The sequence below is a fragment of the Sinohyriopsis cumingii genome, chromosome 4 (assembly GCF_028554795.1).
Source record: "Sinohyriopsis cumingii isolate HCF-2022 chromosome 4, ASM2855479v2, whole genome shotgun sequence".
NCBI classification, from domain to species: Eukaryota; Metazoa; Mollusca; class Bivalvia; order Unionida; family Unionidae; genus Sinohyriopsis; species Sinohyriopsis cumingii.
The window spans coordinates 114,259,602-114,287,412 of NC_142964.1; the positions used below are offsets into that span (position 1 = coordinate 114,259,602).

At 36.0% G+C, this 27,811-nt stretch overlaps 1 protein-coding gene across 1 annotated transcript in view; it reads left to right on the forward strand.

The window, feature by feature from the left end:
• The window catches only part of LOC149801921 (tetratricopeptide repeat protein 37-like), a 160,982-nt gene that overhangs the window by 67,707 nt on the left and 65,464 nt on the right, over window positions 1–27,811 (forward strand). Inside the window, exons 17-22 of the mRNA XM_089956305.1 lie at window positions 8,738–8,845; window positions 12,564–12,648; window positions 19,996–20,027; window positions 20,953–21,053; window positions 23,358–23,460; window positions 25,888–26,082. Coding sequence (XP_089812431.1) covers window positions 8,738–8,845; window positions 12,564–12,648; window positions 19,996–20,027; window positions 20,953–21,053; window positions 23,358–23,460; window positions 25,888–26,082 — 624 coding nt within the window. The remainder of the gene's footprint in view (window positions 1–8,737; window positions 8,846–12,563; window positions 12,649–19,995; window positions 20,028–20,952; window positions 21,054–23,357; window positions 23,461–25,887; window positions 26,083–27,811) is intronic.

Genomic DNA, 27,811 nt, shown 5'->3' on the forward strand with positions numbered 1-27,811 from the left:
ATAGAAAAATCCTATGGAGACAAAAAGTGCTATAAATGTCACCAGAAGGGTCATGTTTTGCGTGACTGTCCCAGCAGAAAACAAAATCAAGCAACCTACTTTGTCCAGAATACCATTGGTGAACGGTTAATAAATGTACCGGGAACAGTGAACAACAAGGAAGTATTATTTGTTAAAGATACAGGCGCAGAAATGACCTTGATACGTGACGACCTTGTCGATAAGTCATGTATCCTTGAAGGACAGAACCTGACACTCTACACTGCCATTGGACAGCCTTTTGAGGCGAAATTAGCCATAGTAGAATTAGACACGCCATACTACAAGGGTCATGTCCAGGTTGGACTGGTATCTGACTTGGCAGCACAAGCGCTGCTGGGTATGGACATTCTACGTAGGAAAAAAAGGACTATGGTAGTAACGAGGAACCAGGCAAGAGCACAGAAAGAGGACGCTGAAGAAAGTGAAAGGAAAATAAAAGAATGTGGGGTCCGATCCCATGAATTGGATGATGTGCATCTAGATAGGCTATTTTCGGACGAAAATAGTGATCATGGTCTTGATGAGGATGAGGATGACATCCATTGTGAAGATGAGGCTGATGACAAGAACTTGTCACTTGATCAGCTGCACAATGTTAATGTGGAATTAATTTCTCAGTATCAAAAGAATGACAGCTCGTTGGCTGGAGTAAGAGAAAAGGCCCTGTCATCCGCAAGTGAAGTAGAAGGCATGGACAATGCATTTTTCTGGGAGCATGGAATTTTAAAACGGAAGTGGAAGTCGTCGGATGGAGAAAAATATGGGATCCAATTAGTTTTGCCAAAGCAGTTACGTCAAGCAGTGATAGAGTTGGCACATGATAGACCGCTTGCTGGTCATCTAGGAAGGGAGAAAACGAAAGCAAGAATAACAACCGCATTTTATTGGCCAGGAATGTTTGGGGATATTCAGAGGCACTGTCAGGCCTGTGACATCTGTCAAAAGACAGCAAGGAGAACAGGGAAGGAGAAAGCTCCAATGGTGTGTCCAACAATTGTGTCTGACCCTTTTGTCAAGATTGCGATGGATATCGTTGGCCCACTACAGCGCACAAAGGTGGGGAACAAATATATACTAACCATAGTAGATGAAGCTACCAGGTATCCGGAAGCATTTCCTTTGAAGGACATTGATGCCAAGACAGTGGCCAACACCTTAATTGGCCTATTTAGTCGGGTTGGTATACCTAGGATTATCCTTACAGACCAAGGTACCAACTTCACAAGCACACTTCTGAAAGAACTCTACAACATGTTGAACATCAAGGGGATCACAACTTCTCCTTACAGGCCACAATCCAATGGAAAGGTCGAAAGATTGAATGGCACACTCAAAGCTGTCTTGAAGAAACTGTGTTCCACGAACGGTGAAGACTGGGATGTGATGCTGCCTTATGCACTGTTTTGCTATAGGGAGGTACCACATGAAGCAACTGGTTTTTCGCCGTTTGAGCTGCTGTATGGTTGGCCAGTAAGAGGGCCGATGGAGATTCTTAAGGATCTATTCACCGGTGAGGGTGAGACACATAAGTCAGTTGTTGAACATGTGCTTTCGATTCGCCAGAGATTGGTTGATGTAAGTGAGTTAGTGAAAGAAAATCTGACAGAGTGTCACAAGAAAGTTAAATCATGGTACGACAAAAATGCTACCAAACGGGAATTTAGGCCGGGAGATGAGGTCCTAGTTTTGTTGCCATCTGATGCATCGAAGATGAAAGCTCACTGGAAGGGACCTTATCGTGTCATTAGTAAGGTTAATGACGTTAATTACAAGATTAACATTGGTGGTAGGCGAGGACAAGTAACCTACCATAGTAATCTATTACGTCAGTACAAGAGAGCTGTACTGTTATCAGCAACTGTGTGTGATGAATTTGATGGAGGAGGACGGATTGAATTCCCACTGGCCGACATGGAGAGTTTGGACAAAATCAGTCTGAATGGTAGACTGATGAAAGAACAGCGAGAACAGGTGCGAAGATTATGCTCGGAGTTTGAAGACGTGCTAACTTCAAAACCAGGCAAAACCAACTTGATCACTCACAACATTCGAACAACAACAGACATTCCAATCACGCAGAAACCCTATCGTATTCCCCATGCAAAAAGGGCTGAAGTCAGAGCTATAGTAGACGAAATGTTACAGCAAGAATTGATAAAACCATCTACAAGCCCATGGAGTTCACCAATTGTACTTGTTCAAAAGAAAGATGGAAGTCTGCGACTTTGTGTTGATTACCGAAAATTGAACAATGTCACACTCTTTGATGCCTATCCTACACCGAGGATAGACGAACTTTTTGAGAAGTTGGGAAATGCAAAATATATTAGCAAACTCGATATGACCAAAGGTTACTGGCAGGTACCTCTGTCAAAAGAAGCGCAGGAGAAATCTGCTTTTGTGACACCCTTTGGACTTTATGAATTTACCGTTATGCCTTTCGGGATGAAAACATCACCTGCTACATTTTCACGCATGATGGACCTGTTGCTGGCCAAATTACGTAATGTTGCATCTTACTTTGATGACATCATTATTTATAGTGAGACCTGGGATGACCACCTTCAGGATCTACGAGCAGTCTTGGAGAGATTGCGAGAAAACAATCTGACAGTTAGACCTTCCAAGTGTGACATTGGAAAGGATACTATTGTTTGCCTTGGTCACGTTGTTGGCGGAGGGCAAATTAAACCAGACCACAGCAAAGTCAAAGCTATGGTTGACTTCCCACTTCCGAAAACAAAGAAAGAGGTTCGATCCTTTCTAGGAATGGTGGGCTATTATAGAAAATTCATCAGGAATTTCGCTGAGCTCTCGGCTCCGCTTTGTATTTTGACAAGGAAGGGTCAGCCAAATCGTGTTACATGGGATGAGACAGCTGTTAAGTCATTCAGTGATTTGAAGAATGCACTTGTAAAGGCACCTATCCTGATCAATCCTGTTTTTGAACGCCCATTTGTACTGCAAACGGATGCAAGTGATGCGAGCATTGGAGCTGTTTTGAGTCAGTACAATGACAATAAGGACGAACACCCGATAGCGTATCTCAGCCGCAAACTATTGCCCAGGGAGCAGAATTATTCTACAATTGAGAAAGAATGCCTTGCGATAGTATGGGCGATAGAATCTCTTCACTACTACTTGTGTGGTGCTCCATTCAGTGTTGAAACTGACCATAACCCATTAACCTGGCTAAGCCAAAACAAAGGAAAAAACCAACGGCTTCTGAGATGGTCCCTGTGTCTGCAACCATATGAGTTCACGATCAAACACCGTCGGGGAGCAGAGAATGCAAATGCTGATGGATTGTCACGTGCTGGAGTCTAAGACTATGTGTTTTAGTGTTCATTCTTGTTGGACTTATCTGAATTAAGACCCATATGATAATGTGTATTATAGCTTGTCTACTAATTAAGTACTTTCGTAATGCACATCAGTTTGATTTTAAGTGAATCCAAAATGTTTGTTTTAGATGTTATGCTAAATGTTGTATTCGGAATATGGAAATATTTAGCGACTCATTGAATGCTTGCACTGTATGCTATTTGATAGAACTCTAATTGCCAGGGAGAAGCTAGAACTTTTAAATTTCTTGAAGTAAGGTAATTGCACAGAACTGTATACAGACAAATATTAACCCTTCGATCTTGCTTGTCCATCCTTTATAATTTTGTTCGAAAACTAGTTTTCTCTTAAGGGGGAAGGTGTTGCCGTCATATTAATGCTTAACATTTCCCTCTAATTTATTTGTATAAATATTTGATTATCATTAAGACAAGAGACAGTGGTGTACATGATAGTTTTAGTTAATGGATTTTAAGCGGTCAGATATGGTAATGTTAGAAACAAATTCTACCTAGTTCACATCTGATACTGATAAAGATTCTGACCCATTGGAGTTGGAGTCTGCAGTTGTCTTCACTGTTGTTTTGATAAACTATTGCCCTGGTGTAAAACTAAAGAATTGTTCTCTGTAAAGAGCAGTCGTCTTGAGCCCTAGCTTGGGTGAACATTAAAAATTGGCTGGGAATATACTTTGTGTTGGATGTTATTGTTTGCAACTTTTGTACCCCGTAACACTGCCATTGGTGCTTTTGATATCCTAAATATGGTCCTGTCCAATTGAGTATCACTGCACAATTGTATGTTTAAGAACGTTTTGGTAGATTTAGATTCAGTGAATTTTTTCATAGAAATCTGCTACAGGTTTAGTCCATACTCTGATTTTTTAGATACATCACTCCTTGTTTATCTGTGCCCCGATTATCTAACAACCACCCCTTGTTAATCTATGCCCAGATTATCTAGCAACCACTCCCTTATTAATCTGTGCCATCATTATCTAGTTACCACTCCTTTGTTGGACTGTTCAGTGGCCTAAATGGTTAGAGTGTAAGCCTCAGATGCGGAAGACTTGGGATCGAACACCAGCCAAGTAATACCTAAAACAAATAAAAATGGTACTAGAAGCTGCCTTGCTTGGTGCTCAGCATTAAGATGTTAGTGTTATTACTGGTCTACCTGGTTTCAGGATAATGTGACTGGGTGGGACATCATGCTACATGTCTGGGGCATGATGCCCCAGTGCTAGACATCACTATAAACTACCACACTGCATACATCATAGCGATATGACTAAAAATGTTAAAGCTATGTTTAAAAAGATCAAAAAACATAAAACACCTATTTCCTTATTAATCTGTGCCCAGATTATCTTGCGATTACTCCCATGTTAATCTTATGCCCTGATTATCTAGTGATTACTCCCTTGTTAATCTGTGACCTGATTACTTAGCAACCATTCCCTTGTTAATCTGTGCCCTGATTATCTAACAGTTACTCCCTTGTTAATTTGTGCCCTGATCACCAAGCAATGAATCCCTTTTTAATTTGTGCCTTAATGGTAAAAATAAAGATAAAACCAGTGTAAAATCTAGTTATATTATTGAGCGATATATGTCACAGATACATTGACTACTTAAACTGTGTCCATCTTGATCTCATAAAATCCATGATACTTGACATTTGTTTAAAATCCATTTGTACGATAAATCCATGAGTTCTGTTATATGTCACTTACCAGTATAAAAGTGATAGCACGGAATGATTTGATTGACAATATCCTATACAGACCTGCCAACCCTACTGAAAAAATCGGGAGAATCCTGATTTTTGGACCTATCTCCCGATTCTTCGATTTTTAAGAAAAACTCCCGATTTTTCAGCTCCTCGAGAGAAAAAAAAATAAAATCCGTATTTATTTTTACAAAAATGGCATTTTCCGTTTCTCTGTTTCTGTATCTGGTTTTTCTGTGTCTGGTATGTTTCTTAGTACTTTACCATATCCGGCTTGATTTGGATCATTTCCGGTTTTCATCCACAAATACAAAGAGATTGTCAAGATGTACCCTTGCATATTGCCAGTTTTTAAGCTGGATTCAGAACAGTTTTGACAGAACCAACTAAGTTCTACAGCATGACAAGCCCCTAATTCACAAGACCAGAGACATTCTACTATCTATGTATCGAGAATTCCTTTCTATTGTTATGAAGCCAAAGTACATTGTTGACAAGACAGACATCACAGCAATTGATGAAAGTTTGTACATTCATTCTCAGGACTTGTACATGGGTGAGGCAACCAACAAACTTCTAGAGAAGATGAATAATGAAGCACAGTTACAGACAAGAATGCACTGTAGGGCGTTTCTGATCAAATCACTGTCATACATGAAGGAAAAATTTCCATTAAAGAATGACTTACTCATTCATGCAAGCATTGCAGATGTGGCTAAACGATCTCTAGCATCATTTAAGGACCTGGCCTTTTTCTCCAGCTGAATGGAAGGAATCAACACTGATGATCTACAGAGAGAGTTTCAGCTGTACCAAAGCTACAATTTAGACACAGAATTGAATATGGAAAGAGCAGATCATCAGTGGGTTGCTTTTGGGAAAAAAAAGGATGGATCTGGCCAACTGTTGTTTCCAACCCTAGGGAGAGTAATGCTATCAGTACTTTCAATACCGCACAGCAACAGCAATGCTGAGAGAGCATTCTCAATGGTCAGAAAAAAACAGAACTATTCAAACAGCCAGCCTGTCAGCATCAACCCTGGAAGCTATTCTTGTTAGCAAATTTGGCACCCAAGGACAAATAAATGATGAACTTTTGCAGAAATGCAAATCTGCAACATTCAGTGGGCTGAAATAAAAAAATATACATCGTTATCATGATATATACACCTTACTCTTGTACCTCCTGATTTTTTACCCTGCCTCTTGATTTTTAATGGTGATTTTCCTGATTTTGATTTTTTCAGTGTTGGCAGGTCTGCCTATAATAGGTTAATTCTTACAAAGAAACAACGCAAGTACAGTCCACACATTTGTGATTCACTGGATCCTATAAATATCACTGGCTAATATTATCTGGTACAAAGCCCAAGAATTAATCCTCACTGTCCAAGTGACCAAATAAAGTTCTGAAATCCTCTATCATCGTCTAGTCATCACAGTATCAACCAACTCTGATTCCTTGTCTTTACTGTCATGGGAGCTTATGTGGAGACAGAGCTTGGGCTCTGTAAATGACACTTCAATCATACAGTCTGCGAAAGCAAGATGACAGGAAGTTAAACGAAACACCCATTGTTACTTGGTACTGAACAAGTATCATATGCATTACTCAATCAAAGGGATGTCATATGGGAAAACAATGATTGTGCTAAGGGATTACGGTCAAATGCACACAGACAGATGTGGGACTACAATTTTAAGTTTAAAAAAGTATCGACTTACAAACAAGTATATGCATCTGTAACTGTATTACCTTGTTAGTGTGATGTTGAGCATTCAAGGCCAAAGGCAGGATATTTATTAAGGTATTGAAAGTAATAACGGAATGAATGGTAGTCCATGATGTATTTTCAGTCTTTTATAGAAAGTCAGCCAACTTTTAGTAGAGATGGAGAAAAAATGAGACACTGACCAAAAATAATTTTAGCAGAAACACTTGCTTAAGCACTTGTATCTTTTGTCTTGTTTAATTGTTATTGCATTTTTCAAGATGTTATGTAAGGAATATTTAAGAGCATCTTGTTTTTTTTTTGCTTTTCTCTTTTTATTTGGTCAATGCTTATTGCAACAAGTTGAACAATGCTTGGTAATTGGCATTTGAGTGGATGAGGGCAACAGTGAATATCCTGAATTTGAATTATATGTTTCATGGAAAGTGGTTTATGGGTTTAATGGCACTTTTAACACATTATGAGCTATATCATGCTGAGGCTAAATATCTTTCCCAAGGACAAACAAAGCATTAAGGTAGCCATCCCAAGCTGGCCTTAGTGGGTTTTGAACCTGTGACCTTTGGATTAGTAGTCCATCACTCTACCAACTGAGCTACCACAGCTCCCAATATTTTCAAGTGGATTTTAAGAAAGAAATTGGGGCGGGGGTAGCCATTTTGAAGCCAGTGTTATGCTCCAGATAAGGACTTGGAATTTTTAAAAAGGAGGGTGATTTATAATTTGACTTTGTAATTTTAAGGAATTTACCCATTTTTGTTGTTATCTTTGTTTAGTATGCCTTTTGGGTGTGAGATGCCTAAACATACTAAGTACTATACTTTATAGATAAATATACATTTTATGAAAAGTGCTTGATATTATCAAAAATTAACTGTATGTTTTCATGAAACTTTTAAATTTTTCGTTTTGTATATTTTTTGTTTGACTTCTTTCCACCTTGATCTGGACATAGTGTTAATTGAGGAATTATCTGTTGCAAGATATTCAACTTCATTAGCCTGGGTGTGTGATTCAAGTTAGGAAGCTTTACTTCTTTTATGTAACTCACTTATAATAGATGCATATGCTAATATATGGAAAGGAGCTGGCACCTACTTTGCTGTTGCACACATTGTGAGTGCTAGACATAAATTGGATTATATAATTAAATAATGGTCTTCATTTGACTTTTTTAGAACTCGTATCCATAAATGATAAAATCCATTATGCATATATGTACACAACAAATGAATTTATATTTCATAAATAAATATCTCTTAGTACCTTTGCCCTTTCACCGCAACTGTCAGCCAGAATTTGCATCTACTTTGCTATCACCTGACCTGTGATATTGTAGTCACGTTTTTGAACCCCATCACTTTTGAAATTTAAAAAAAATGAGGTGTTCTCTGCTAAATCAGTTCCGTACCGTGCATAATAACTTTTAAATTGGATTAAGGGTATTTCCAAATATAATTTTTTTTTACATCATTTTTAAATGAACTTATTGCATTGCTTTCCATTTTTAAGAATTTTGCATTACTAAGAAATGTTGGGACATCCCAGTTGTTTGTTTTCTTTTAAAAGAATTTGTTCTACTTTATAATACACTTACTCATTGAAGGTCTTTCAAAGATGTATTTTATATATATATATATATATATATATATATATATATATATATATATATATATATATATATATATATATAGTAAAAATATTATAAGGACAATGTACATTATTTTTGGAGTTTTAAATTGGAGGTACATACAGCACATGAAGGATTAAGTTTCACTGCAAATTTTTAAATTTGAATGACCTTTAAAAATTAAAGTCCATGTTTTTGTCTCAGTTCAGATTTTTAACTAGGAATATTCAAAAGAAGATCTACAATTTTGTTGCAGTGCAAAGTGGGCATGGCTACGCCTTGGTCTATATCAAGTCAAACATGAGAACCCATCTACAGCAGTGACCTCATTTCAGTCAGCTCTCAGGGCTGATCCTAATGACAAGTAAGTTCTTCATGGACATCTGATGTTTACTGTAAGACACATTGCCACATCATTATTTACAAAACTTATTGAGCAAAAGAAAAATGTTCACAAATCCAAGATAGTTATTAAAATTGAAAATCTGCACAGATGAAAAGTTTCAAATTCAGGTCAAATTTTTAAGTTTCATTAATGTAGGTATCTGGAATGAAAATAACCTATTTGAAAATTTTCATGCCTCATGATCAAGTACTTGTGTAATCCAAATGAATAATTCTTTGTTTTCAAAGATTGGTGAGTCAGTGTTGTTTTCTTCAGGAAACTTAAGTTAAAGACTGCATATAAACAAGAATTGACTCCTGTTACATTGCAGATGTGATATTCAAAATCTAGACACTGAAGAAGTATACTAAAGATAAACATGGAAATAATAGGACCTCTGCAACTTGCAGCATTTGAATGACACTATTAGTGAATATGTCTGCAAGCAGAATAGGGCTAGGTCTATACAGTTTGTAAGGAGCAGTCAGTAGAACAAACAACATAGACCCTGAGCTGCCAGCGCACTGTGTGATGGCATATTATGTTCAGTGTTGTTTGCAGTATGACTTGACTTACAAGTTAGTATGTCTGGTACATATACAGCAGAACAGACAACCCTTTTTATGGTCCATTTCATATTTTGTTCACATAAATGTTTATATTTTTTGATGCAGATTGTATGTGTTAACAGACTGGTGTACACTACCTGTATATAAAGTAATAGTTAAAATTTTATATCCTCCAGACCCTTCCTGACTTGTTTTTATGCAAGTCCATATAAACATTTCATGAATTATGTCTTTTGCTTCCTATCATAATTTTCTTTTAAAAATACCAGTATCAAAGCAACAGGTTATTGTAAATTTATATGGTCACTGCTGTAAATATAATTGTAAAAAAATATTGACAAAGCCAACTGCTTTGCAGATGGATTAGTGTACAAGCTTAAAGTTGCTGCTGATTTCATACTTATTTAATGATTGATTGCTGGAGAGATGCCTCAGTTTTCTTTTCTTTGATGAACCTGAGATTATGTTTGTCACATAACTGTTGAGACTTTACATTATCCCCGCAGAGAATATATTTGTGACATAACTGTTGAGACAGTACATTATCCCCACAGAAATTATATTTGTCACATAACTGTTGAGACTTTACATTATCCCCACAGAGATTATATTTGTCACATAACTGTTGAGACTTTACATTATCCCCACAGAGATTATATTTGTCACATAACTGTTGAGACTTTTCATTATCCCCACAGAGATTATATTTGTCACATAACTGTTGAGACTTTACATTATCCCCACAGAGATTATATTTGTCACATAACTGTTGAGACTTTACATTATCCCCACAGAGATTATATTTGTCACATAACTGTTGAGACTTTACATTATCCCCACAGAGATTATATTTGTCACATAACTGTTGAGACTTTACATTATCCCCACAGAGATTATATTTGTCACATAACTGTTGAGACTTTACATTATCCCCACAGAGGTTATATTTGTCACATAACTGTTGAGACTTTACATTATCCCCACAGAGATTATATTTGTCACATAACTGTTGAGACTTTACATTATCCCCACAGAAATTATATTTGTCACATAACTGTTGAGACTTTACATTATCCCCACAGAGATTATATTTGTCACATAACTGTTGAGACTTTACATTATCCCCACAGAGATTATATTTGTGACATAACTGTTGAGACAGTACATTATCCCCACAGAAATTATATTTGTCACATAACTGTTGAAACTTTACATTATCCCCACAGAAATTATATTTGTCACATAACTGTTGAGACTTTACATTATCCCCACAGAGATTATATTTGTCACATAACTGTTGAGACTTTACATTATCCCCACAGAGATTATATTTGTCACATAACTGTTGAGACTTTACATTATCCCCACAGAGATTATATTTGTCACATAACTGTTGAGACTTTACATTATCCCCACAGAGATTATATTTGTCACATAACTGTTGAGACTTTACATTATCCCCACAGAGATTATATTTGTCACATAACTGTTGAGACTTTACATTATCCCCACAGAGATTATATTTGTCACATAACTGTTGAGACTTTACATTATCCCCACAGAGATTATATTTGTCACATAACTGTTGAGACTTTACATTATCCCCACAGAGATTATATTTGTCACATAACTGTTGAGACTTTACATTATCCCCACAGAGATTATATTTGTCACATAACTGTTGAGACTTTACATTATCCCCACAGAGATTATATTTGTCACATAACTGTTGAGACTTTACATTATCCCCACAGAGATTATATTTGTCACATAACTGTTGAGACTTTACATTATCCCCACAGAGATTATATTTGTCACATAACTGTTGAGACTTTACATTATCCCCACAGAGATTATATTTGTCACATAACTGTTGAGACTTTACATTATCCCCACAGAGATTATATTTGTCACATAACTGTTGAGACTTTTCATTATTCCCACAGAGATTATATTTGTCACATAACTGTTGAGACTTTACATTATCCCCACAGAGATTATATTTGTCACATAACTGTTGAGACTTTACATTATCCCCACAGAGATTATATTTGTCACATAACTGTTGAGACTTTACATTATCCCCACAGAGATTATATTTGTCACATAACTGTTGAGACTTTACATTATCCCCACAGAGATTATATTTGTCACATAACTGTTGAGACTTTACATTATCCCCACAGAGATTATATTTGTCACATAACTGTTGAGACTTTACATTATCCCCACAGAGATTATATTTGTCACATAACTGTTGAGACTTTACATTATCCCCATAGAGATTATATTTGTCACATAACTGTTGAGACTTTATATTATCCCCACAGAGATTATATTTGTCACGTAATTGTTGAGATAGTACGTTATCCCCACACTCTATTAGCTGGATAATGTGTTGTTCATCAGTCCATCTGCTTCATCCATTATTTAATCTTCTAAACTTCTTGGTGGAAATTCACTAAACTTTGATGGCTGCTCATTTGATAGAGAGGGGTATGATTCTTGGGACCCCTCCACTTGGGATTGGGTGGGGTGGTGTTGTCAAAGATCAAACACATATAAGAATAGCAAATGCAGTGACATTTTTTAATAAGTTTTGAACAAAACCCTTGTACTTGCAGTCATAGTGGTTGGGAATACATTATATGTAGTAGATTTTTTGTTGAGGCCCCTTTGTAATGATCAGGAATGGGATGGGGCAGATATCTGGGTTGGTTGGGGTTGGGAAGGAAGTGTTTGGATTTGCCATGATAATATGACTGGTTTCAAATATTTTCCCATATATGTGATACTTCTTGGACAGACTTAGGGATATATTTGTCTCCATTTCCATGTTTGTGTGTGTGTTCACAAAAAAGATAGTAATGAAGAAAACTATTGATTAGCTGAAGGAGTTTTTAAGTTTTTCTCACTTAATTTTGTCAGATTGTTATAAGAATCATGGAGTATTCCAGATGGTCTGGGAAGTATAGAATTTTTTTATTTGTAAATGTATTTATGGTTGCTCAATCCTAAGTCACAAATACATTATAAACTGTTTATAGCATGATGTTAAGATGGGAATAAATGTACATGTTTATAGATTTATATATTCTATACTCCCTCTTATTTTGCCTTCATTTTAGCCATGTATGGGAGTGTCTAGCTGAAGCATATCTGTACCGGGGGAGTTATACAGCTGCTTTAAAGGCCTTTACCAAGTCCACTCAGGTATAAGTAATCCCCTGTCACATTGTGGAGGGGGATTGTGTTGTATGTTATCCATAGACGTCGGGGTCTGTGACATAAATTTTGTATCTGCTGAATTACTTTTGAAGGACTTTATGGATTGGAACCAAAAAGCCCAGATTAGGCTTGATTTTCACATATTTCTCCCAAAATTTGACAGAGTTTTGGCCGTTTTTGACTTGGAACTTTGCTCTTGCATATTGAGCACAGCTTCTTCATTTACACCAAGGGCATCTGTTTCATGCAGACATGTTTCATTTTTATTCACTAGCCTGAGGGGTTTATGGGAAATATACCATATGTTATTCCATCCTTCACACAATGATGTCAGCGCATCAGTCCTTTTGATGAATTGCCATGAAACTTGGTAAATATACTGAAGATACTTTGGTACTATGGTTGTTATGAGTTATTGTCCTTTTCACTTGCAGCTTAATGCATTTTTACGAATTCAGCTGAATGCATTTTTATGAATTCAGCGAATCTTAGTTTTCATTGGATCACCACAAATTTTAGGAAATGTTATGGTCATCATTGTTTATCGTCCAGAAGCTGAAGCAAATTTTTACAGAAATTGTCCTTTAATTATATGCCAGACTTGTACCTGAATGCAAGCTTAGAAGATTAAACTTACTCTTCAGCACACCACTCTCAACACCATTTCCATTATTTCACATCACTTTCAACGTTATTCATTGGCTGATCATAACAGTATTTACAACTGAATGGTAGGTAGAGATGACCTTATCTTTTGCATTTTTACATTTTATATACTATTACACACTATATGACCTCAACATATGTTGGATTCAGCAATGTAGAAATCTAAGTTTTTAACGGTGCTGTCAAGGTAGCACACAGGAAATAACTTCATAGAGAAGTGTGTGGTGTTGGGTCAGATTTCTTTGGCATCAAAAGTAATTCCATGCCTGAAAGGTAAAGTGTTATCTATTTATTTGTTATAGCTCATAAAGTGCTTGTTTTTCTTATTGCAAGTATAACTTACGTGGGCACACAAAATCAAGCATAGTGTATTATGATGGGAATTCTTTTTCTTTTTCAAATATGTTACCCAGTCATAATATTTTAAGAGAACTATTACTGCCTCACAAATCCAGCCCTCCCACTCATGATGCATAATGTTACCTTTTTGAGTCATTCAGCAGCTTCATAGGGATGTGGCTTCACAGCCTCTACTGGACTTGTGGAGGGAAAATGTATCCCTTTTGAATCCACTAACCAACATCAACATATGGATTCGTTTTTCTAGTTGGATTATCTAAAAGCTGTCTTGCATATCTTAGGGGACCAGAGATGGTCTCTCAAGGGTAATGGGGATGTATCTCCCTCCATGTCTGACTTATTCTGAATGGGTAACATAATTGAATAAGAAGCCATTTTTTTTAGTAAAAGGTGTTTCGTCGATAAAACTTTCCCAATCATAATACACATAACCCTACCTGCAGTTACCTCCATACAGAGAGCATGATTTCCACTCCATTAGTAACTGGCAGTTTCATAGGATTTGGCTCCAATACTGGCATCAAGGGCAGATTCCTATCTAACTGCCACCTTGGTGGGCAGATAACATTTATTTTTTAGCTAAAAAGTTTTAATATTGGAGGATCAGATTTGTGAGGTAGTATCAGTTCTCCTAAGTTATTATGATTGGGTAAGTATTATTGAAGAAATATATTTTAACAGAAATATTGGTATTTTCACATTTGAAAATATAGGAATGACAAATGATAATAAATATTTCACCTGTAAATTTCTCTCTTGTACACTTAAGTATATCATAAATGACAGAATTTTGTGAATGGATATACTTTTTTCGATGGGATTGCTGCAAAAGTTTGTACATATTATGATCATCATCAGATATGCTATGTGAGTAGTCACTGTAATCACGCTTTAACCAATAGAGTTAAGCACTTTTAAATACATTGAAAACTCTGAATAACTCAGATGTTGATGTAGGATAGCTTTTTATGTGGTGGAAACCAAATAATCTGGAGAAAACTACAATCAAGGTTCAGTTCTTGTCATTGTTAGCACTGTAAATCAACCCATTCCATAGAAATTCGGGGGCCCCGAGTGGCCGAGTGGTCTAAAGCGCTTTCCGTTACGGATCACTGCCATCTCACCTCTGTCTGCGTGGGTTCGAGTCTCGGATTCGGCTAATGTGGGTATGTGAGAAAGCTTGCCGGTAGCTTCTCGTGGGTCGGTGGTTCTTTCCGGGGTTTTCCCGGGTTCTTCCTCCACCATTAATACTGGCCGCCATGTATAGCCTATCGTGTGCTGAAAAATGGCGTTAAACCCTATAACAACCATAACAAATCCATAGAAATTCGGAAAAACTTGTCACTGTATTCACTTCTTCACTTGTTGGATCACAGCTTGATCTTCAATCATTTAACCCTTGATCTTCCAATCATGTTTTTAGTATGTTACAGGAATCATTAAGATCATGGTGGTGATATAGTGGTATAGATTGACAAGAATATCTATATCATAGTGTTGATATAGTGGTATAGAGTGACAAGATTGTCCATATGGTTAAAATATTGTTTATAGAGAGACAATAATATCCATAGCAAGATGGTGATATAGTGGTATAGATTGACAAGAATATCCATAGCAAGATGGTGATATAGTGGTATAGAGAGACAAGAATATCCATATCTAGGTGGTGATATATTGGTATAGATTGACAAGAATATCCGTATCAAGATGATGATATCGTGGTACAGAGAGACAATAATATCCATATCAAGATGGTGATATAGTGGTATAGATTGACAAGAATATCCATATCAAGATGATGATATAGTGGTATAGATTGACAAGATTGTCCATATGGTTACAATATTGTGTATAGAGAGACAATAATATCCATAGCAAGATGGTGATATAGTGGTATAGAGAGACAATAATTTCCATAGCAAGATGGTGATATAGTGGTATAGAGAGACAAGAATATCCATATCAAGGTGGTCATATAGTGGTATAGATTGACAAGATTGTCCATATGGTTACAATATTGTGTATAGAGAGACAATAATATCCATAGCAAGATGGTGATATAGTGGTATAGAGAGACAGTAATATCCATATCAAGGTGGTGATATAGTGGTATAGATTGACAAGAATATCCGTATCAGGATGATGATATAGTGGTATGTGTGAGTGTGTGACTTTGATTTTTAACGTAGCTTTAACAATGTTTCAGTCATATCGCTATGATGTCTGCACTGTGGCAGTTTATAATGATGTCTAGCACTGGAGCATCATGCTGCAGACATGTAGCATGATGTCCCACCCAGTCACATTATCCTGACACCAGTCCAATTAGTCCTAACACTAACCTCTTAAAGCTGAGTGCCAAGCGAGGCAGCTGTTAGTACCATTTTTGTAAATCTTTGGTATAATTCGGCTGGGGATCGAACCCACAACCCCCCGCATCTGAGGTGGACGCTCTAATAGGCTACCGGAGCGGTTGATATAGTGATATAGACTGACAAGAATATCCATATCAAGATGGTAATATAGTGGTATAGAGTGACAAGAGTTTCCATATGGTGGCAATATTGTGATATAGAGTGACAATAATATCCATATCAAGGTGGTGATATAGTAGTATAGATTGACAAGAATATCCATATCAAGATGATGATATAGTGGTATAGAGAGACAAGATTGTCCATATGGTTACAATATTGTGTATAGAGAGACAATAATATCCATAGCAAGATGGTGATATAGTGGTATAGAGAGACAAGAATATCCATATCTAGGTGGTGATATAGTGGTATAGATTGACAAGAATATCCATATCAAGGTGGTGATATAGTGGTATAGAGTGACAAGGATATCCATATCAAGATGATGATATAGTGGTATAGAGAGACAAGATTGTCCATATGGTTACAATATTGTGTATAGAGAGACAATAATATCCATAGCAAGATGATGATATAGTGGTATAGAGAGACAAGAATATCCATATCTAGGTGGTGATATAGTGGTATAGATTGACAAGAATATCCATATCAAGGTGGTGATATAGTGGTATAGAGTGACAAGAATATCCATATCAAGGTGGTGATATAGTGGTATAGAGTGACAAGATTGTCCATATGGTTACAATATTGTGTATAGAGAGACAATAATATCCATAGCAAGATGGTGATATAGTGGTATAGATTGACAAGATTGTCCATATGCTTACAATATTGTGTATAGAGAGACAATAATATCAATAGCAAGATGGTGATATAGTGGTATATAGAGACAATAATATCCATAGCAAGATGGTGATATAGTGGTATAGATTGACAAGAATATCCATATCAAGGTGGTGATATAGTGGTATAGATTGACAAGATTGTCCATATGGTTACAATATTGTGTATAGAGAGACAATAATATCCATAGCAAGATGGTGATATAGTGGTATATAGAGACAGTAATATCCATATCAAGGTGGTGATATAGTGGTATAGAGAGACAATAATTTCCATAGCAAGATGGTGATATAGTGGTATAGAGAGACAGTAATATCCATATCAAGGTGGTGATATAGTGGTATAGATTGACAAGAATATCCATATCAAGATGATGATATAGTGGTATGTGTGAGTGTGTGACTTTGATTTTTAATGTAGCTTTAACAATGTTTAGTCATATCGCTATGATGTCTGCAGTGTGGCAGTTTATAATGATGTCTAGCACTGGGGCATCATGCTGCAGACATGTAGCATGATGTCCCACCCAGTCACATTATCCTGACACCAGTCCAATTAGTCCTAACACTAACCTCTTAAAGCTGAGTGCCAAGCGAGGCAGCTGTTAGTACCATTTTTGTAAATCTTTGGTATAATTCGGCTGGGGATCGAACCCACAACCTCCCGTATCTGAGGTGGACGCTCTAATAGGCTACCGGAGCGGTTGATATAGTGATATAGACTGACAAGAATATCCATATCAAGATGGTAATATAGTGGTATAGAGTGACAAGAGTTTCCATACGGTGGCAATATTGTGATATAGAGTGACAATAATATCCATATCAAGGTGGTGATATAGTGGTATAGATTGACAAGAATATCCATGTCAAGATGATGATATAGTGGTATAGAGAGACAAGATTGTCCATATGGTTACAATATTGTGTATAGAGAGACAGTAATATCCATAGCAAGATGGTGATATAGTGGTATAGATTGACAAGATTGTCCATATGCTTACAATATTGTGTATAGAGAGACAATAATATCCATAGCAAGATGGTGATATAGTGGTATATAGAGACAATAATATCCATAGCAAGATGGTGATATAGTGGTATAGAGTGACAATAATATCCATATCAAGGTGGTGATATAGTGGTATAGATTGACAAGATTGTCCATATGGTTACAATATTGTGTATAGAGAGACAGTAATATCCATAGCAAGATGGTGATATAGTGGTATAGATTGACAAGATTGTCCATATGCTTACAATATTGTGTATAGAGAGACAATAATATCCATAGCAAGATGGTGATATAGTGGTATATAGAGACAATAATATCCATAGCAAGATGGTGATATAGTGGTATAGAGTGACAATAATATCCATATCAAGGTGGTGATATAGTGGTATAGATTGACAAGATTGTCCATATGGTTACAATACTGTGTATAGAGAGACAATAATATCCATAGCAAAATGGTGATATAGTGGTATAGAGAGACAGTAATATCCATATCAAGGTGGTGATATAGTGGTATAGATTGACAAGAATATCCGTATCAAGATGATGATATAGTGGTATGTGTGAGTGTGTGATTTTGATTTTTAATGTAGCTTTAACAATGTTTCAGTCATATCGCTATGATGTCTGCAGTGTGGCAGTTTATAATGATGTCTAGCACTGGGGCATCATGCTGCAGACATGTAGCATGATGTCCCACCCAGTCACATTATCCTGACACCAGTCCAATTAGTCCTAACACTAACCTCTTAAAGCTGAGTGCCAAGCGAGGCAGCTGTTAGTACCATTTTTGTAAATCTTTGGTATAATTCGGCTGGGGATCGAACCCACAACCTCCCGCATCTGAGGTGGACGCTCTAATAGGCTACCGGAGCGGTTGATATAGTGATATAGACTGACAAGAATATCCATATCAAGATGGTAATATAGTGGTATAGAGTGACAAGAGTTTCCATATGGTGGCAATATTGTGATATAGAGTGACAATAATATCCATATCAAGGTGGTGATATAGCGGTATAGAGTGACAAGGATATCTATATCTAGGTGATGATATAGTGGTATAGAGTGACAAGAACTTCTATATATCATGGTGGTGATATAGTGGTATAGAGTGACAAGAATATCCATATCAAAGTGGTGAGACAGTGGTATAGATTGACAAGAATATCAATATCATGGTAATGATCTTGTGTGATAGATTGACAAGCATATCTTAATCATGGTAGTGATATAGTGGTATAGATTGACAAGAATGTCCAGTCTTTCTGATGTTTCATGATCATAGTTAGACCTAGTCTACTTGGTTGTGATATATTGATGGTAATGATAATAATGTTAATGACGTTGGTTGTGATATATTGATGTTAAGGATAAGAATGTTAATGATGTTGGTTGAGATATGTTGATGGTAAGGATAAGAATGTTAATGATGTTGGTTGTGATATACTGATGGTAAGGATATATTGATGGTAAGGATAAGAATGTTAATGATGTTGGTTGTGATATATTGATGGCAAGGATAAGAATGTTAATGACATTGGTTGTGATATATTGATGGTAAGGATAAGAATGTTAATGATGTTGGTTGTGATATATTGATGGTAAGGATATATTGATGGTAAGGATATATTGATGGTAAGGATAAGAATGTTAATGATGTTGGTTGTGATATATTGATGGTAAGGATATATTGATGGTAATTATATTTTGATGGTAAGGATAAGAATGTTAATGATGTGTTATATTGATGGTAAGAATAGGAATGTTAATGATGTTGTGTTATATTGATGGTAAGAATAGGAATGTTAATGATGTTGGTTGTGATATATTGATGGTAAGGATATAGTGATGGTAATTATATTTTGATGGTAAGGATAAGAATGTTAATGATGTTGGTTGTGATATATTGTGCTGATAGATATGGTTATTCTGATGATGCTGATGCTTATGATTTGTTGCTTGTTTGTGCTGTCATCCTAATTGTTAATGTTTATTGTTATTATTATTATTATGATTATTATTATTATTATTATTATTATTATTATTATTATTATTATTATTTCAGCTTGATCCTGATTCTATGTACTCCTACTTTCAGTAAGTAAATTTCAGTCTTAAAAACATATGGTATTAGGCTAAAATATAAATTGTTCTTGTGTAAAACATATTATGTATCAAAGGATATATATATCTATATATATATGAGAGATAGAGAGCAGCTTTGTATATGTTGATACATTGAATGAGTTTAATTTCAAGCGTTATCATTTAGAATAGTTAATGTTCCTGATTGCATATTCTCCTGACCTTTGACTGCTACAGCAAGCCTTTACTCAGAAATATTACATTTCAGCCAGAGTTATTGTGAGTTTTGATGAGTAATTTTTTATAGCATTCTTTGCCATCATTTAGAAGAGTTATGGCCCCTGTTTGGCCATTTCCAGTCTTGGTGTTTTATAACAAGTTTTTCTGTTTAAGGCCTTGCTGAGCAGACTGTAGTGAGTGGGACCCTTTGGCTCCAATTATCATGTTTTCCCAAGTAAATATTTAGAATTACAAGATTGTGCAATTCTTGTGTGCATATGTAATGGCAAATATTCACTTTGTTTAAGAAAAAGAAATCATACGTTCACATATGATTTCAGGTGCCCAGTAAATGTACAAGGCAATTCAAGAATTTTGGTTCATCCCCTTGGAACAGAGTCTCATTCACTCTGAACCCTGCCAGTAGTAAATATTTTATGTTTATTTCCTTGGCAAATCTTAAAAGTAGTAAGCTGTAATGAAATTGGCAATGTTATTCCTGATTTAGAAGATTGCAAATTCCAAAGGAAAATGAATGAATTCACAATAATCTCTTGTTTTTCCATCACTGGGCACGTTTCTGTGTAAAAAAAATGAAAAAAACGTGCAAGTTTGATGCAGTGGGTGTACAGTATGCATCATAGTACCATTTACAGGTGAAGCTATGTTGTTGACAATGTCTTGAATTTTTAAGTTATAGATTTGTACTCTTTTTCAGAATTGCTTCTATCAAGCAGACGCTTGGGCTTTACTCAGATGCCATTGATGAATACAAACTAATTCTTGATAGATCACCCAACTATGTGCCAGCACTGAAAGGTAACTGTTGTAAGAAATAGACTGATTATAATGTTGTATTTGGGGCTTTAAAAGGAAAACATTCAGAATAAATCAATGATAGTCCCTTATGTTTTGTCACATAATGTAAGACTTAGAATACCCATGTAACATTTATTGATTTGCTTGAAGGGATTTTTTCCAAAGCCTGTGGTATGCTGTCTGTTTGTGTTTCTTTTAATTGGCACCTGACTGTTTTTAGCACCGTTGGCATTTAGGCTTGAGAAAGGCCACAGGGGCTTATATAGTTGCTTGCAATTTACCAATATATGTACTATACATATAATAATAACAAGGTAGTAGACCTTTCTGCCTTCTCAAGTAACTTATTGAAGAATCAACACAGTTATTTCAAGCTACACTTTGTGTAACATAATAAATTTGGTAATGATGTTTAGCTTAGGCATTCAACTTGTAATGCCTGTACAAAGTCTGATTAATTACCACACCTTCAAGGAATGCCAGTCCATTTTCCCATTCTACCTGTTAACATGATTGCGCCTCCTAATAAGTGCAGCAAGCAGAATGGAATATTGCCCTCTCACAGAAATGGCATTCTGCACCTACTGATAACCTGATTTTCAGTTGATTAATAATGGGACAGTATTCCATTCAGTGCATTTTACTTGTTCATTAAGCAGGTGTGATCGTGACCATGCCAATGAGTAATTTATTGAACTACACAAAGTTTAGCTTGAAATAGCCGCATTGATTCTTTAATAGGTCATGTGAGAAGGCAGAGATGTTTTTTTCTGATTATTTTGTGTATGGTACATGTATGTAGGTTTATTTTAAGCAACACCATGAGCTCTTGAAACAAAGGCAGTCAGACTATAACTCATGATCCTAAAAGGAAATGACTTGACTCGGATGTTAACTCCCTTGAAAAGTTTGACAGCTTTTGCTTTGTTTTGGACATAGTATGTTTTCAGGCACCACATTTGTTGCCAAAATAATTAGTTCGAGCCCTATAATTTTTGTATATGATTTTCCCCAAAAATGATTCATGCATTTATGTTTTCAGAGTGAGTTGTAGTTCTTCAATTAGAAAAACATACTAATACCATTTTTAGAAAGTGGAGCAATGACTTGTGTAGCATCTGAAATAACCTTGATGAATTATTGAAAATTGGGATAGCCAAGCTTCACTATTAATTAGGTCACTGACACTAATATAACAAATACCATTTCTTAAAATTATATCACTTACCAGTCAAAAACCTTCATATTGAAAATTTTGTTTAATACCTCTGATGTGAATAATAATAAAACCTTTACCAGTAACGTACTGGTTTCATACCAGGAGGTAACAACTATTTAAAAAATAACCTTGAACAAGACAGGTCCTTATTTTGTGTTTTATATAATGTTATGAATTTGTAAGTATTTGAATTTATATTGAAAATAAATAATACATTTGACAGTGTAGTTTCAGACTTTGTGAACATTTCCCCCCAGAAGATGTGATTCCATGTTGCTATTGTTGTGGTTTAATGACTTGCATCTCTTGGAGATCCCTTGACAGAAGTTAACGATGCTACAGCCATCATTTCCTAATAGGTCTTTTCTTTCATATACATTTTGTTGAAATATTTTTAATATTCTTTTGGTATATATGTTTAAATTTATATAACCCTGTTAGTGGTTATGATGCAGTCATGTAATTAAGAGAAGCAATATATTTTGATGGATACATGATTTTTTTTTCCCAAGGGAGTTAACTGAGAACTGCTTTTTTATATCTGGAGTGACCTTAGACATTTTGATGAGGTTAATTTTTCCATGACTTATCACAGGTCATGTCACTGTTTGGAAATTTGTGTGCTGCATCTAACAAATAAGTACCTGTGCCCTTTCTGATTACTGTGATTTGTATTTTACATTTCACCATTATTTGTGTGATTTTTCTTGAAATTTGAATCTCTGCTACTGTTTATGCTACAGTGTAAAACATGGTAAGGGGATTTATCTAAATGAGGAAAGATTTTACCTTCCTCTGTTCTATATCACATACATTGATGACAACTTTCAAGCAAATGGCATTGTCATAGGTCATGTCACTGTTTGGAAATTTGTGTGCCAAATGGCATTGTCACAGGTCATGTCACTGTTTGGAAATTTTTGTGCCAAATGGCATTGTCACAGGCAGAACATTTTTGCCCTATGGATGACATAATTTTCCAGTTTTTCCATTTTAAGTATTAGAGCTAGGTAATGATAAAATCTTTTAAGATAATTTTACTCTTCTTTTGCATAATTTTTTTTTATATATAATTTTGCATAAAGGACTTGGTGAAACCTACTTGTTGCGAGCCAGAGCCAAAGTGAACCATTTTTTGGATGGCCAAGCCAAAAACAATGCTCAAGAAGCTGTCCACTTTCTTGCCAGGTATTGTAATATATACAGGTTATGAGTACCATAGCTTGATCTGGGTGCTTGTATCATTGTAAGGTTTGATTGTGGAAGAATGTCATGTCTCTCTTTGTTAGGTGATGTCTTCCACGACAGGAAGGAATCTAAATCTATATCAGGGCTGCATCTGATACAGTGTTTCAGATCAGCCTTGTAGAAAAGTAGTATTTTCAATGAGTTTTTTTTTAATGATGGGTGTATAATAAAGACAGATAACAATGTTATAAATAGAACTGTAACAATGCCGCAATATTTATTATATTATTATCTATATCCTATATTATACTGCCACTACAACACCTTAATGAACATGTTATCACTGGAGAACAAATCGTAATCATGTAGTTTTGTAAAATAAAAAAATATAAACCTGCAGATTCATTTTTGGCTCACCTGGTCATGAAGTCAAGTTCTTCAATACATGTGGACAAGAGACCCATTTATATGATTTACAGCTATTTTACAGTTGTCCAAAAACTTAGCATAAGGGAAGATATCCCTAGCAAAGTTCTGTTTGATGTTTCACTGATAGCATTTGAACTGTTTCTGGCACGTGTTGTGAGAAGCTCCACTGGGAACTTGGCATGGGTATGGCAGCATTAGTTTCACAGTTATTTACAGCGGAATTGAACCAATGGTTGGAACTTGATGATGCAAATTTGTTAAAAAGAATTCTACTTATTTCCGTTAGTATGTCAAGTGAGGCCATGACATTCTTTTTCACCCTTGTTCAGTTGTAACCAGGAAATTTTGAGGATAAAATTGTTCCGGCTTTGTTTGAGAAAGTAAGAGAAAACCATCTTGATGAGGAGCCGTATTTTTGAGAAAATAGAGGTAACCTGGACTAAACAGACGGCTATTATATGAGCATGAACATGAATTTGCTCAAGTTCTTGAATGCGAGTCAAGTAAAAGTTTTTTCTTTTGTAATTTACATAAATGTAACACTAAATATCTGTATAAAATATCCCTCTTATTCCCTACATTTTCCCCAACTTTTCTTTTTTCCAAAGTAGCCCTACTTTATCCATGCTTTTTCACAGAGGGTTGCAGGAAGTACCATTATTAACATGATAGTATCACTTGCTTGTAGGTTGAAGGTCGATGCAGTCAGGCTAACGTTTTTTACCATAAGGTTCATTGTAAGAGACACACTCAGAGGGTCCTCACCCTTCATGATAAAGGAGTGATTTATATCGGTGTGTCGAATTCTAAGACCTTAACGACTGACCTGTAGGCACAACACTATTTGCCTAATGTTGGCTTGATTAATGAAGCTTGTTACAGACAGCATCATTCCATGTTGCTTAATGAATTTTGAACAAAATCTTAGCGCAGTAATTTCATATTTAAAATACCATTTATCATTTAAAAATTTGAAGATTGGAGTGATAAGGTTGCTTTGGCGGAATGGTCTGCTGTTTATAACCTTTGACATTAACATTACTGGGTATCCAACAGAAATGTCTATGATGAGAGGTTGATAGTGTGGTGTACTTGATAAGGATATTTCTTGAGAGGTGGTTTTTCAACTTCCTGATGTGAAGTGACTGAAGTACCGATTGAGAATCAGAAAGATTTCATAAAAATATTTTTTGTTTTGATATAGTTCATCGAAGCAATAGAATATACTGCCATATGATGAGACCACCTTATTATGAAGTAAATGATACAGATAATTTGATTACACTTAATGAAATGTAACTGCATTATAATGAAGTTTCTTATAACATGAACTGTGTTTAATAAAGTTTCTTTTAACTGGAACCCATGTTATGATGCAGGGCCTTGTAACAGGAACCATGTTATAATGGAGGACCTTATAACTGGAGCCCATGTTATGATGCAGGGCCTTATGACAGGAACTATGTTATAATGGAGGACCTTATAACTGGAACCATGTTACAATAAAGGGCATTATGACTGGAACTGTTATAATGAAGGGCCTTAAAACAGAAACCATGTTATAATAAAGGACTTAATAACAGGAACCATGTTACAGTGAAGGGCCTTATAACAGGAACCATGTTCTAATAAAGGACCTTATAACAGGAACCATGTTATAATGATGAGCCTTGTAGTGAGAGTACTGCATTTAAATAAACAAGTTAGCAAATGCCAGTTCTCAGCTAGCACTGTTTTTACTTACCAGGGATATTTTGGAAAAATGTAAGCATAGGTTGCAGAAATTTGACACAAAAATGTCTTGTTTTACATTGTTATTCCAGTCATTAAAATACATGAATTCTGGATTATCCATGGCTATCATGGCAAAAATTCAGCATATTGTGGAAAAATTCATAGATGAGATTGACCTGTTGACTGATGTCACCAGGAGCCAAAAGATTCAATTACAGATAATGAAAGGATTCAAACACATCCTTGGTTTTCTTTATATTTTAGGGCTGCCATTCACCGGCCTGATCTCTCTTGCCTGTGGAAGTTAATGGGGGATGCCTGTACCTGTCTCCATTACCTGTATGGAGGAGAAGATGCATTCAAGTTTCTGGTCCCCAACAAGCTGATAAAGAAGGACCTAACTGGTGACTCAAATAGGACCCCATTAAACAAGCTAGAGACTTTGCAACTAGGGGGAAAGTGAGTACCAACCAGTCTCATCAAAGTTTTTTCTAAATATTGAGTCATACTTATGCCTTGAATTTGAATAATTTTACCCCATCAAAACTGTGAACTTTTATTCAGCAACTTTTGTTATCCAATGAATCAAATGGCAACAGTTTCCATGGGAATACTTATCCAATGAATCAAATGAACAGTTTCCATGGGAATAGCCACACAAGGCTGTGTTACTAATTTACACCTTGTTTTAATCTGCTTTTCTCTTATTTCTTCAGAGGGTCTGTTCCATTTTAGGGCTGTTCCAGTAAAACATATATCTCCCCCCCCCCCCCCCGGGGACGGCACTTCAAAAAAACTTCTGTAGGAGGTTATGTTTCAAAACTATTTTGATTCTGATGGTGGAAGTTTGGTTAGGAAAATCACTTCTGTTGTGGGTTGTGTTAACAAAATGAGAAATCGCTGGTGGGCTTGTCAGAAGAAAAAAAAGGAATATATATTTAAAATCGCATCTAACCCCCCCTCCTAGTGGTCTAATGTGAATAAAACATTGGGTCAGAAAATTATGCCAGTACATGTGAGTGCATGTAATTTGTACGAATTCGCATACTTTTTAAACAGTGATACGTGTTCAGCAAATTATGTCAACGTCGCGGATATAAAAAATGTGCTTTGTGCAGTATGCAATTTTTATTAAACTTTTAACTTGCTGTCTCACAGCACTTGATGCGACATCTAGATATCTGGATACTTCGGTTCGACATGAATGGCTGTTAAACTAAATTTGATTGGTTCATTTGGCCCTGGAACATGCATTTTATGGCAGTTTTAGCCTTACTTTCATCATGGAAGTTTTACAAATGCATGTTTCAAATAAGGGCCACACAGGAAACCAAAATGGTTTAATCACAACATGGTTTCTCTTCAGACGTCGTTTTCAGTCAGCAAATACTGGCTGGTGATAGCTATCATGACAATGAATTTCATGTATATCGATCTGTTGGACCGGGGAAAATGTCACTGGAAGTACCAGTGTATGATTTTGAGCCCAAAATTGATGTTGAGTGCAAGTCCGATGTACATGTTGGATGGACAATATGCTGGTTATATTTATTCAAGATACCCATGTCTGAACAAGCAGACTATGGGAATATTGGACTTAAAACCCTAATACAGCATTATAGAAGAGAAAAATCTGGCATAAGAGGCAACAAAGCACTGACTCAAGGAAGTGAATCTTTAGCAGAGTTCATGTTAGTGAAAACTGACAGTCTCGGAAACAGTTATAATCACGCATATTTGGATGCCAATTTTTTTTAATTTAGGTTGGCAGTTAAATTCAAAGACTTGCCAGTCCTGCTTCAGTCGCCTGCATAGTGGGAAAATGTGTTGATCAGATAGCTGTGCTATATTTACAATGACAGAATTTAGTGGCTGAAAGCCCCCCCCCCCCACAAGTTGTCACCATTATAAGAGTACATGTTGCAATAGCTGAGTGGCAAGATCAAAGGCTTTGACTGGCAGCTGGGTGGGAAAATCTACTGATATTTACAGTGCTTGAATTCAGAAGCAGAAATACACAGAGATGTACATGTGGTCATTTATAACAGTACATCAAATAAACAACTTCAGCTTTCATTATTGTATTCATTCCCGAGTGTAACGGAATAAGCAGTGCATGTGACCTCGGAATCATGACATGTTGAGATTTAGACTTGAATGAGTATTTTAGGGTTCAACAGCAAACTGA